At 42.5% G+C, this 13,934-nt stretch overlaps 1 protein-coding gene across 2 annotated transcripts in view; it reads left to right on the forward strand.

Annotated features, from left to right (window-relative positions):
* Positions 1-1,808: 1,808 nt before the first annotated feature.
* The window catches only part of RAPGEF5 (Rap guanine nucleotide exchange factor 5), a 207,182-nt gene continuing 195,056 nt past the window's right edge, over positions 1,809-13,934 (forward strand). For both annotated transcript variants that reach the window (XM_081080277.1, XM_081080278.1), the window contains exon 1: positions 1,809-2,179. In XM_081080277.1, coding sequence (XP_080936403.1) covers positions 1,949-2,179 — 231 coding nt within the window. In that variant the 5' untranslated portion in view covers positions 1,809-1,948. The remainder of the gene's footprint in view (positions 2,180-13,934) is intronic.

A 13,934-nucleotide genomic window follows, 5' to 3' on the forward strand; every position in this document is an offset into this window, starting at 1 on the left:
GTGATTCAAAAGGTACCATCAAGAGTGAAATGGCACAAGTACCCACTCATTAATCAGAGTGAATGGTGACCAAAAGTGTCCTGGAGGACCTCTGCTGGACCAGGACTACCGGACCTTCAGTTGGTATTTCAGGAAGGAGTCTGAAGGAGTGTGGGTGGCATTCTGGGGCTCAAGGCAATGACTGATTACCAACGGGAGCTGAAGTATTTCAACATTATACAAACTGGTACAGTCTTAAATGGTATGTACAAGTGGGATTTCAGCCTTGGATTAATAAAGGTGACAGGTATTTGGAAATTGTAATGGACTATAGAGTTTATTGTAGAGTCTTTTCCAGTAAACACACACAGCTTAAGGTGCTAGGTTTTAAGGCTTTCTGCAATGTGGGACACACCTGTGTGCAGTGTGTGTCTGATATTTTTCTTTTGCTTCCCCATTACATTTCCCACCAGTATAATACATTCGGTCCCAGTGGTTTCTGTGTGATACCTCTTTCGCATTGTTCTCATGTTTTGCCTCTTTACTTGAAGGACCCTCACCCTCCTTTCTGCCTAGCTGATTCTTCTCCACTCGACATTAAGGCACATTCTAAACTCCCTTTGTTGACTTCTCTTCACCCACCGCACGCCAGAAGCATTTCTTGCTGCTGTGGTTCAGAATCCTGATGATCCACACTCACTTGGCAATTATCAAGAGTACAAGGTAATTCAGCTTTTCTATGTGTCTATTTTTTTCCAGGGCCAAATCTTAAGTTCTTTGCGGGCAAAGGTCACAGGTATCCTTCCTTTTTTCTTACACGGCCACATTTCCACATATATTTGCCAACCATCTACCCGGTGAGGGGCTGAGGATACAATGGTAAAACAACTCAGGGTCCTGACCTCCTGTAATCCTTATTTGTCCGTTTTGTTTTTTTAATGTGAGTAAGCTTATTCAGTTCTTACAAGTCTTAGGCAAAGATGGAGACCTCAGTGTCCTACTAATAAGGAGTAGAAGCCCTAGCTGGCCCTTTTCAAGGACAGACTGAGCTGGGCTGTGAAGATTCACAGCCACTTGGATTTTAAGCCTGCTGGAATAGTTCCACTCTCCCCCCTTCACTATTCCTGGCTTCTGGAATGGTGTAAACAATGATTCACACCATGGTTGGCCTTTACAGTTTACCGAGCACATTCATCACATGCATTAGGCTTTCAGGGAAGCTCAGGTTCCAACATGTTCACCGAGATACACCTTCAGGTCACCAGACTTGCATCTATTTTGCTAAACACTCGTCATAACCAACACAAGTTTTCTCCCCTTATCCTTTCAGGATGAGTGTGCCAAAGAGGGGACAGTGCGGTGGGGGCGATTGTGTCTCAATGGTGTTTGACTTGTAGCAGAATACAGAGCCTCTTTTGAAGTTCTTTGGCACCAACCATTTCCAGGAATGGGATTACGATTTGGGGCTAGGCTGTGCAAAAAGCAAAAAGGGGTTGAGGGGAGGGAGTGTCCCAGACTTCCCAGTTCATTGGTCAAAGTCCAAGTCAACTCTGGTTGTTAGGAAAAGGGAGTGAAGTGGGGGTTTTCAGCCTAAAGGGAATTGGGGGTGGGTGGTTAAGGGGGGTTGGGCATTAGAGTGGGTTTGGTGGAGGATTCTGGGAACCCCGCACCTATGGATGAGCCGCTGCCCTAGGTGTCCCACCGTCTCCCTCTCAGGTTCCGGGAGTGGCCGAGAGGGGGCCAGGGCGGCAGGCGGAGGTGAGCCACGGGAGGGGGCGGGGCCGGGCGCACCTGGGCGGGGAGGGTGAGGCGCGCGGGGCTGAGCCCGGCGGGGGCCCAGGCGCGCGCCAATGGGCAGCGGCTGGCAGCGCGCCCCGCGCCGGAGCCGCAGTCGCGCCCTCTCGCTGCCTGGTGCGCGGAGGCGAGCGCGGGGGAGAGGAGCCGCGGGCGCCGCAGCCGCCGCCAGGGTATGAGGATGGCCGTGGGCTCCGTCAAGATGCAGCCGCCCTGCGAGAGCCCGGCCCTGGCCGCCGCGGCGGCGGTGGCGGCGGCGGACAGCGCCCTTCGCCGCAGCCCCAGCGCCCGCGAGCCGGAGCTCGAGCAGCCGCCGGCTTCGCTGCGGCCGCGGCTAAGGGACCTGCCGGCGCTGCTGCGGAGCGGGCTCACGCTGCGGAGGAAGCGGAGCGCTGCCGGGGGCCGGGTGAGTGGCCCGGTCCTGTCCGGCCCGGCCCGAGTGGTCGTGGGCCGCGCGCACGTGGAGCTGGCGCCCACCCTCGGGGGCCGCTGAGGCAGGCATCTGGAAGTTGGGGAGGGGGCGGACTGGGCCCCCTTGTACGGGACTGGGCAGAAGAGGGGCCCGCGACGGCGGGGTCATGGGGTGCTCTCCGTGAGCATCGGTTTCCCTTTGCCCCCGATGCACCTGATTTAACCCAAGGGCACCTGGATTTTGGCAGCCGGACGGTGGGCATCGCCGGAAGAAGGGCCGTTTGCCTCTCTCCCCAGAGGGGAAGCTGCAGGTGTCCGGTGCCTAACAGTCAGCCAGCCGTGTCCAAACGGCAGCCACAGAATCCCAGTTTGCAGGAAGCATGAGACGTGTGGGCTTGTTTTGGATGCCCCCTTGCAAGCACTGGGCATCCGGACTATCTCTAGCTGCCGCCACCCCCGAGGGGGTGACCCAGGAGTTGGAAGTTCTTGGGCGAGCTTCTAGCTCCTGGGTTCGAGTCTCCAACACTTAGTACTCGGTGACGCCCCCTTGAGCAGAAGGGTGCTCGGTCTCCAGAATCTTAATACTTCCTGATATAATGTGTTTAGATATGATTTCCTGGTGAAGGAGTGCCCCTCATTGGGTTCTAAGTGCATCTGATGGCGTGAGCAGGTCAGACATGTTTTGTATGTTAGAGAAGCAGGACGGCCTGCTGATTTGACATCTTTCATTAGCCCCTCAGAAGTCCCTGCCCGGGCTCCCCGGCTGACTTACTCAAGAGTCCCTGCTCACCAGGGGGCTTCGGGGCACCTTTTGTGGGTTCTACTCAGGTTTTTTTTTTTTTTTTTTAATTTGCCATTTCTAAGCAGGCTTTACCGAAAAGCTGCGGCAAGGTAGATTTTGGGGGCTATAATTTAAAAGATAAAGTATTGGTTGTCTGCTTTGTAAAGAAGACCTTAAAGAGGAACTTCTGGTTCTTGCAAGGATAGGTTAGTGGAAGCTGGAGAGTTAGGGAAAAATACTTGTTTTGGTGTGGCTTCTTTTGGGCAGGAAAGGGTCTGAATTGATGTCCGTGGGTCTTCAGCCTCTTTAGGCTGCGCTCCTCTTTCTTCGGCATTTTCTTTCCCATGTTGGGATGATTGTATATGAGGTACCTCAGAAGGATGTCCTGAGGATTAGCTGGGCGTGATAGGATGTCTTTAAGTACATGACCACGGGAGTTGAGGAATCTGGATTGCCCACCAGTGACCTTAACGTGTGGCATACAGGATTGCCTGCAAAAAAAAAAAAAATGCGAGGAAATATGTCCCAAAGATGTGATAACTAAAGATATGCAAGAACCAGAGTTATAGACTTTGCAGGAATCTAGGGAAAAGTAGGTCAAATCGTGTTCCTATTATCCTTGACAGTTTTTCATGGCGCAGAATACTGAAGACAGGAGGGCAGTCAGGCAATCTGTGAGGAGAAATGCTGAGGGTCTCTGTGTAAATAGATCTGTAGCGTTCATCTGCACAGGAGGCTTGTGTTTCTCGCCGCCTGGGATGATGTTGTGTGCCTTGCCAATATACACATTTACCCTTATCTTCTTAATTTTTCTGAATGTGGTTACTTCAAATAATGTATACTTTATCAACCCTTCTTCGGTTCTAATACTGTATTGTTAGATTGGTGCAAAAGTCATTGCGGTTGTTGCAATTATTTTTAACCTTTTAAACCGCAATGACTTTTGCACCAACCTAATACTTCTCTCTGGAACATTCCGAACACATTTCATAAGTACATGGCCAGTTTCTTATTGGGGAATAGATTGTCAAATTTTCCAATGTTGGAAACCCATAATTTTCAACTATTTCCCCTTTCTTTGGCTTTGGAACCACATTTGTGATTTTGGAATCTTCCCTAAGAAAGAGGTAGAAACATGAAAGAAAGAAAAACGGTGAACTATGCACCTGTATTAGTCTGCTCAGGCTGCCATAACAAAATACCATAGACTGAGTGGCTTCAACAACAGAAATTTATTTTTTCACAGTACTGGATGCTGGGAAGTCCAAGATCAAGGTGCCAGCTGATTTGCTTTCTGGTGAGAGCTCTCTTCCTTGCAGAGAGCCACCTTCTCCCAGTGTCCTCACACGGCCATTTCTCAGTGCACATAGAAGGAGAGATCTCTCTCTCTCTCTCTCTCTTTTCCTTTTCTTCTGAGACCACTAATTACATCATGGAGGTCCCACCCTCACGACCTGGTCTAACCCTAAATTCTCTCCACATGCCCCATCTCTACATACCATCACACTGGGTCTAGGGCTTTCACTTGAGAGGAAGACACATTCACTCGATCCATAACAGAAGCGCTTTGAAGTGAAAAGAAAAACAGGTGAAATCTGTACCAAACCAGTTGGCAACTTGTGAGCATTTGGGGTCATCTGCTTAGCCCCTGGGTTTGTGATGCTAAATGCAAACAAGGCATGACTTAGATCCTTCCGTGGACCTTTAGTTTTCTATGTCACGGGCCACCCCTCCAGATTACAGCTGAGTGATTTATACAGGCAAGTTAACACAAATGCATTACTACTGTTTGTTTTGTGTTTTTTCTTTTTTTAAAGACCAGCTCTGTGCATTACACAAGTTGGTAAGAAAATTTGCAGTGTCTGTATTGACCAACATCTGGTTTAGGAATGCTTGTGGCTCTTGTCCATATGGCCTTGGGCTTCCAGGAATCTGCACAATCTGGTATCAACTGATATCAACTTGGTGAGTAAGCTCTTTGTGGGTTGTATTGCCCAACCCAGTACCTTGTAGGGGATCTCTTATTGGGAAGAATTAAGCTGATATTTGGTTATTACTGCAGAACTCCAAGGTGCCTTGGTTCAGTCGCTTCTAATCATACTCAACTCCAAATGCACCCTGATTAAGACTCTTGGCACCTCTTCAGGCTAAGTGGGGAATGACTAAATTTTGCTTTGTGGGAGGACCCTACCATGTTTCCCCGAAAAGAAGGACTGACCAGAAAATAAGCCCTCGCATGATTTTTCAGGATGACATCCCCTGAACATAAGCCCTAATACGTCTTTTGGAGCAAACATTAGTATAAAACCCGGTCTTATTTTCAGGGAAACACGGTAGTTATCTCCTAAAAATCAGTGATAAGATGAGGCACAGCTTAAATTTCCACCAAAACCTTTAATCATTTTTTGTTTTTTAGAACTTTGTGTTATGGAGGTTGTGAGAGAATAGTATAATAAGCACCCAAGCTTCAACAGTTATTAATATTTTAGCAGTCTTGTTTCATGTATTTTACCTCCCCTACTTTTTTGTGGGGACTGGTATATTTTAAAGCAAACTCCTAAACAACGTGGCATCTCACTCATAAATGTTTCAGTTTACATCTCTGGTAAGGACTTTATTTTTCTCTGAAAAAGAAACAACTTCTATGCCTTGTTATACCTAAAAATGTTAACAATAATTCCTTAATATAATTCCCATATTCAGATTTTCTCAAAGATGTCCTTTCACTTGTGATTTGGTGGAATCGAGAACTAAACAAGATCTACATATTGCATTTGGTTATTGGGTTTTTAAATCTATTTTATTAGTTCTCCCCACCCCCTGTGCCTCTTTATTTCATGCCATTGATTTGATGGAGCGAGTAGGTCATTTGTCCAGTAGCATGTCCCACTTCCTGGACTGATTTCTTACTTGTGGTGTTGTTTCTTTATTTTTCATGTTTCCTCTAATGTGGCAGTTAGACGTAGAGGCTTGATTAGATTGAAGTTCAAAGGCAAGCATCCTTCATAGGTGGTGCTGTAGAAAGTCTATTGCATCGTATCACAAGACACATGATGTCTGGATGTCTCTCTTTTTGAGATGTTAAGATTGATTAGTGGGTTCAGATAGAGTCAACTTACCTTTCAACTTTTCACCTAATGATTCGAGCTTCACAGATGATTGTAGCCTAGATACATTTCATTAGGGGCTGCAAAAAGGTGATGATCTAAATCTATGATTCCTCTTTTTTAAAAAAAATGTTTATAATTTCTTTCCTTTTCTTAAAATTGCAGTATAATTGACACACTACATTATATTAATTTCAGCTGTAAAACATAATGATTGGATATTTGTATATATTGTGAAATTATCACAGTAAGGCTAGTTAACATTAGTCACCATACATAGTTGCAGGATTTTTTTTTTCTTGTCATAACTTTTACGATTTACTGTCTTAGCAACTTTCAAATATGAGTCCAGTATTATTAATTACTATAGTTGCCATGCTGTACATTATGTCCCCATGACTTATTTAACCTTTAGTTAGAAGGTTTTACTTTTTGACTCTCCACCCATTTTGCCCACCTTGCACCTTCCTCCTTTGGTAAGCACCAATCTGTTTTCTGTATCTATGAGCTCATTTATTTATTTTTTGTTGTTATAAGACACGGTTATTTCCACGTCTGGGCTACTGTGAATAGGCCGCAATGAACAGGGAGGTACATGTGTCTGTTTGAGTTGTTTTTGTTTCCTTCAGATAAATACCCAGAAGTGGGACTGCTGGACCTATTGAAGTTCTAATTTTAATTGTTTGAGGAAATTCCCTACTGTTTTCCATAGTGGCTGCACCGATTTACATTCCCACCAGCAGTACACAAGGGTTCCTTTTTTTCCACATCCAAGCCAGCAGGTGCTACTTCTTGCCTTTTTGTATCATTCTTCTTGCATTTATTAATCGGAATTCTGTCTGTAAAGAATTTACCCTCATGGCTATTTGCAGCTCCTGAAATTTTGATTGTGTAGAAAGACAGGGAAAGCCTTAATTTTTTTCTTTTATCAATTTTCTGAGTAATGATTTTGTGCTCTAACAACCTCCCATGATAATCAATGAGTTTCTCTTTTTAAAGTATCATTAAGAACTGGTGGATCTCAATGTATTTGTTTTAGTCCATTGCAGTCAATATTTGTTTTGATGCTCAATTTGTCCTTATCTCCTCTATACTTTTTACAAGACCCCCGTAGTCTCTGATATTTTTCTTGCTTTCTGGCACAAGATATTCTAAGCTGATGTTGTCCATTCCTGGCTCCAGACCTGAAGTTAGCCATTTTCCCAAGAAGCACTGATACTTTTTACCAAAACGCATTTGTCTCCCCCTATTTTTGCCTTTCTTAGTGGGTGCGTTTTTACTTTGGTCGTAAGCCTTGTTTCTTTTTAAATCCTTCTCATCAGGCTATTTCTAAGGCTGTCATTTTCTCCCTCTAATAAAATAGCTGGTGACTACCATTCCCTCTTTCTATATATACTATCAGAGTGCTGGCACTGATTTATTTTGGGCTTTGGCTGCTGTGATCTTTTCGGCAGTGCTCTGCCCCTTTCTTCAGCTCCTGAAATCTGTCTCATTTCCAGCAGCCAGAATGATTCACCAATGTGCCAGACTGTTCACGAACACCCTCCGTTGATTCTCAGGCCTTGGGTCATCTTCTCTCCCCTGACCTCTTCTCTGTCGCCACCCTCAACTCAGGCAGGGTCCCCGTGGTGTGGCAGGTCCCCGAAAGAATAACTGCTGGCTCTGTGCATGACAGTCTTTCATTTTCATTTACTGTCACTACCCAGGTGATTCACTCTCAAAGGGGAACAAGGTAGCCCACTTCCTTTGTCCAAGCTGGAGTGCTTTAGGTGTGACTTACTACCCTCCTCTGCCGGAATTTAGGCTTTGTTGATTGGGACACATATATATTGCTCCGAGTTATACCAGTAGGCCCCATGTATAGTCGTTTTATACACATGTTGTACAGGCAAAGCATGTAATTTATTCTTTGTATTTAAATTAAAATCAGTGGTTAACACTTCATGACACGTAATTAGGTGCCGTGCATGTTCTGATAGAAATCAACTTTATTGAGCACTCACAATAGTGAGATGCTATTATTTGCATTCTACACACGAGGAAAGTGAAACACAGATGTATGTAACTAGCCCAAGATCACACAGTGGGTGGAGGGAGGAAGGTTTGAATCCAGCCAGTCTGTTTGCAGAGTCCATGCTCTGAATTGACTCTCCAGTTTTCCTCAAATGCACTGAGGGCAAAGGGTCTATTTCCTCTAAACTAGCATAGCCTTATAGTACCTGCTGATAGCACCTTACTACTCTGAGGGGGGTTAGTTCATGCTGTTGATAATGTCAGACATTAACTTTTCTCTCATTTGAGCATTTCAGACACTTGTGATAGACCTACTGGGTGTGAATATAGGGAGGGAGGGGGAGTATTGTGGTTATAGGTGAGGTAACTAATAGGTAACTAATATTTACTAAAATTAAAAGTAGCATTCAGTGTGTCATAAGCAAAAATCACCCAGGACCACTTTAATCAGAGCCAATCAAAAATGTTTGTGAGTTCACAGCTTACTCGTTTTTAATCTGCTATGGTAGCCTATCAGAAGATTAAAGCTGCGTCTTCCGGGGAAAGTGAGTCAGATCAGGTATGAGGGACACCCTGAAGATATTTTTTGATGATATTATTTGGTAAACATTGACTTCCTACCAGCTCAAACCTCAATAGTATTATAAAACTATGTTGACCATGGCTACAAATAAAGTAAAACTCCAAGGATGTCACCTCCAAAAATATTTATTTGGGGAGAAGAAAAAGAAATTATAGATCCATTTATTCTATTTTAATTTCATGTGAATTCTAGCAAAGGAACTCAATAGCAAGTTAATGCTGTGTTTACTTTCTTTTTTTCCCTCCCCTCTGACCCCTCACACAGGCTTTGGTCGCATAATTAGATCAGGAAAAGAGCCTGAGCTATGGCTTCAGAAACTGGGTTTGAATGCCAGTGCCATCAGGCTTCTCTGAGCTCTCTCTAAGCCTCAGTTTTTTCCTCTGTAATGAGATGCACTGAGAGTCAGGTTTTTCCAAGAATAGAGACAAGGTATAGAAAGTTTTGGGCACAGTGGATGCTTTTTCTAGGCAATTGGGCTTTCATAGACATGCTTATGGAAATCTAGGCTCAAAATTTTTTTTGCTTTTGTAATGCAATGTCAGATTCTATGTTTTTAAAATTCATGATATCCTAACAGTTAGTGACTATTTTAAGTGGTGTCTAACTGTTATAGAAGTCTCAGTTCTTCTTGCCAATGCAGTGAAGAATCAAAGGTCAGCAAGCTGATTAGTGTGCAGGCAGGGTTTATTAGTGATACGTTCTCTGAGAACGGGCCTAGCTGCGGTGGGAGAGAGCGAGCCAGAGGCTTCTGGTATCAGTGATGCATTCTCTGAATGGGCCTAGCCTAGGTGGGAGGGAGAGGGAGACAGAGACAGAGAGGCCTAGGTGAGGTGGGAGATGGAGAGAGGGAGAGAGACACAGAGACGACAGAGACCTAGGACCCTTGTCTGAGGACATATAGTTTGCTGGGTGCGGTGAGGGAGTTACATATTAATTTGGCGGGGAAAGGTGGTGCATGCTCGTCCATGGAAGGGCGTGGCCTCCTAAGATGGGTGGAGGTCTGTTGACTCAGGTCCTTATCTTGCTCCAGGCCACCTCTTGTCATCAGTTGTCAAAACAGGTACCTGGCTGGAGGCAGTTAATCAAAGCTAGTTATGAGCTTTTTCTGTAGTCACCATGGACCCCTCCCACCCTTTCTCCTTTTACATTTTCTCACTTCTACCTCACATAACTACTGGTGCCATTACAAAACAGTCTTGAGTTTCACACTTGCACTGTCTCTTAAATTGACTTGGCAGTAACTTGCATAGCTGAAAATAGATGGGAAGGTGGGAGATAAGTCATTGGTGATGACTTGGAGAACTTGTAATTTTTTTTTTTTTTCTTCAATATTGCTTAACAGCCCTCTTTAGGAATATGGTCATTTCAATAATGATATGTGATCAGGAAGTAGTCTGTGAGAAGTTGTACAGTCTTCTGTGACGGCAGAATGGTTAAAATCAATGACCTAACTTTTCGCTGTAAATTACTATTACGATAAATCATTCATAAATGGATATGGAAAAGGAAAAGTCCAGATTGAAACTTCAATAGTCCCCCAAAGGGAGGAGGTATTTTTATCTGTGAGGAAACTCCAGTGCAGAGAGGTTAAGTAACTTTTCCATGGTCACCCAGTCAGGGAGTAGAAGAAGTGGAACGAATCTCAGGACTGTCTGATTCCCAAATCTATGGCCTTTCTATAATACCATGATATCTAAGACTTTGACATCATTATAACACGTGGTGTATTGAAACAATGGATGCATCAGATATTTCAAGTTTGAGTGTAACGCAAGGCTCATTTTCTTTCCGATGTCTCTTCAGTAATGGCTTCCAGGATCAGTCTTTGTTAATTATAACACAAGTTTGGCAATGGCTTGAGCAGCAGTTGTCCATCATCTCCCAGCAATACCAGCCATTTACAAGACATGTGAAAGTTTGGGAGGCCGTTGTTTTCTCAGGAGGTTTGGGAGCTAACTAACTCCATATTACAAATGCACTGGGAGATTTATAAGGCCAACAAGTTCCTTTTCTGGGGTGTATAGGAGACTGGAAAGAAGAAGAGGGAAGCGTTTCTAGGAAGCCAGGATTTCCGTTTCTGATGGCAACTTGTTTGATATTTAAGAAACGTCAGATGAGGAAGTGGGAAGTGCACATACCTATTAAAGTAAATGGATTGTTTGCAATTGAATAAAATTGAAAATACGCAAATATCTTTTAATAAAATTAAACTTGGGTATATATCTCTTCTAATGTGGTGTGATTACCCTACTCAGCAAATGGCTCCTAACATTTTGGATCCCAGGGCTTTTTAAGAATCAGAGGATAGCACCCCAGTAAAATACACGTGCAGACATAATTTTGCATCTCATTTCAGATGGCTTGCGGATATTGTGACTTCCAGGTCACCATAAACCCGACATAGTTGAAAAGCCCTTCCCTACCTTGCTTTCGAGAGAACAGTACCAGGGTTCTATAATTATTTTACTTTTTATCTTTCTTTGCTCTAAAAACCTGGCATAGTATCAAGCACTGATTCAGTTATCAGTAAATATTTCCTTGAATTTAAGTATTTAAATTCAAGGTTTGTTGAATCAGAAATTGTGCCCCTGTAAAGCTGGTGAACAAATCAGTGAGCCTTGGCAGTTGGTGGGGATGGTTATCACTGGTATTATTTAACGAACCCTTATACAACACCAATGGGGTCCAGTTGTTTGAAGTACTTTAAGAATATTAACTCCTTTAATCCTCAGAACAAGCTTAGGTGGCAGATGTTCTCATTGTCTTATTTTTTTCCCAAAGAGGAAAATGAGGTACAGAAAGGCTACGTTGCCTGAGAACACCCATTAAGTGAAGGGCTACCTATTCTGCTGTATCCTGTCTCTAAATAAAATAAGTGATGTATTTTTCTTGATTATAGTCTCTTTCTCTCTTCGTTTTAACACTTTTGAAGTACGGATGTATGTTACCATTGATGTGAACATTTAATGGGATACTTTTTCCCCCTGTAAAGCTATTATTAAAGTGATAGTACGTCTTAAAATGTTGGTGTTTTAGAATGAAGGAACTATAGTTAGTCATGTTTTAGTTTTTAAAACTAGCGTATAATTTATCCATAGAAATACCAAAGTAAATCACCGCTTTAAAACTGTTCATACAAACAAAATCCATATCTACTTATGAAGTGTGAAACTTATGAATTAAGATACATTAACAATTTATATGAATACTCATATTAGGTAACGATTTAAATGTCAGAGGAGAATAAATTTAAATGTTTCTTACAAAAAGTATGAATAATGGCCTCAGAGTAATGTTGAAGATGGAAGAAACCAAAATTCTTCTAAGTGAAAGTATATATACATATAAAATTTATTGTTGGCTTCCTCACAGATTTTTTTTAAATGTAAAATTTAGAAGTTGAACTTTCCATATAAATTTCTTACTTTTTAAAACTAAGAATCATGAATATACCCAAATAACAATGGATTTAGACTGTCTTTGGGTCACTATACTTTGTGTGGTGAGTTGGCAGACCTTACCTCCTACTCAGTTCGTTTTCTTTTATTTTATCTGCTTTGTTCTGCTTCTCGTTTGTAAAATTCTTGTCTTTCATTTTTCACTATTTGTGTGATCTGTAGGAGAAAAAAACAACACTAATTCAGGATTTCTAATAAAGGCAAAACAAACCTTTACTATAGTTAAAGAGTCCGGAAAACCAGGGCTTCTTCAATCTCTCTTCCTGTATTTTTTTTTTCCCCCTAACTGGTCTAGCAGCTTAAACTCCAGCCCCATTGGTGGTTTTGTTGTTCAGTTGAATTTGACCTTGTCAAATAATTTACCTGCAGCTGTTATGAGATATATAGGCAAATACTTGTGATTGCTCCACATTGACGCCTTTGGTGCTGACGGTAAATTTGTTTTACTCTCTCCTGTTACTATTGAGGGAAGTGAACAGCTTATCACTTCTGCTTGGTCTAACACTCTAATGTTGACTGTAATGAACAAACACTACAAATGGTTTACTCCTTCACACTGTGCTATAAATGTATATAGAAGTATGAAATCTTTTGTAGAAAAAAAAAAGGAGGGAAGATGTGTGATAATACCTTTTAGAAATTAGGGTAAGTATAATGCCAATTTCGATCCAGGCAAATAGAATTTCGCTGTGGTATAGTAGAGAGAACATTTTTCTGTGTTTGTCACTTAATGGTTGTGTGACCTGGAGTGAGTCAACTAACCTTTCTGAGTCTCTGTCTCTAAAATGGATACCAGTATTCTATCATGGGAATCAATGGTGGGGGAGTAAGTCAGTTTTCGTTTCATGCTCCTTGTCTGGCCAAGGTCAGAGCAATAGTTTTTCTCCACTGAGATGTCAGCTCAACTCCTAGAACACTTTGGGACATATCTTAGACAAATGGGAAGGTGGATCTTTAATATTTACCAGGTCTCTTGAGTTGGGGAGAGGGAAGATAATGCATTGGTGCAAAGAGCATGTGCAGATGCGGGAAGAATCTGATTAAATCAAGAATCTGTCATATCTAAAGAGTATAAAGAACATATCTATAAATCTGTTTCTTGAAGATTAAATTGTTTATTTGGCCATAAACAGAATTCTGGGGAATGTGTCAGAAGAGAACTTATGATTGCCAACTCTTTGTGTCTGGGGGAGATCTTACCGGGTGGTTTTATCTTTTTTTTTTAAGATGAGAAGTTTGTTGCTATTTCTTGTCATCAATGAAAAGTCGTTTCTTAGCCTCAAATTAGCATCAATATTGGTTTTCCTCTACTATTTTAAATTTAGTGCAAATCTTCAAATAGCTCCCATTGAAGCATTCAAATTTCCCACTCCTGTTGGCACATAACTTCTTAAAAAAAAAAAAAGGCGCCTAGTCATATTCTAATTTACCTTGAATATTTCATGAATTAGAATTTTACATAAACTCAGCAAATTCAGTTCATCAGTAGTTGGCTCTTCACTCTGCTGTCATTTATATAATGCTTTACATTCTCAAAGTGCTTTCACACATATTCTTATTTTACTGTTTTCATACCTCTGGAATAGGTATTCCTTTCTTCCATAGACTCAAGGGCAGTTACTGAGCTTTTCTGCATGCCACAACCTCACCATCTGTGAAGCAAAGATAGTGCCCGCCTCACAGGGTGGGGAGACTAAGTGAATGAATATGTGCAGCACTGTTAAAACAGAGCTAGTTATGTAGAGAAGGCTGCCAAGTGTGAGCCACTGCTGTCGTCCTTTCCGCCATCATCATCATCATCATCATCA

This window comes from Rhinolophus hipposideros (genome assembly GCF_964194185.1).
Source record: "Rhinolophus hipposideros genome assembly, chromosome: 18".
NCBI classification, from domain to species: domain Eukaryota; kingdom Metazoa; phylum Chordata; class Mammalia; order Chiroptera; family Rhinolophidae; genus Rhinolophus; species Rhinolophus hipposideros.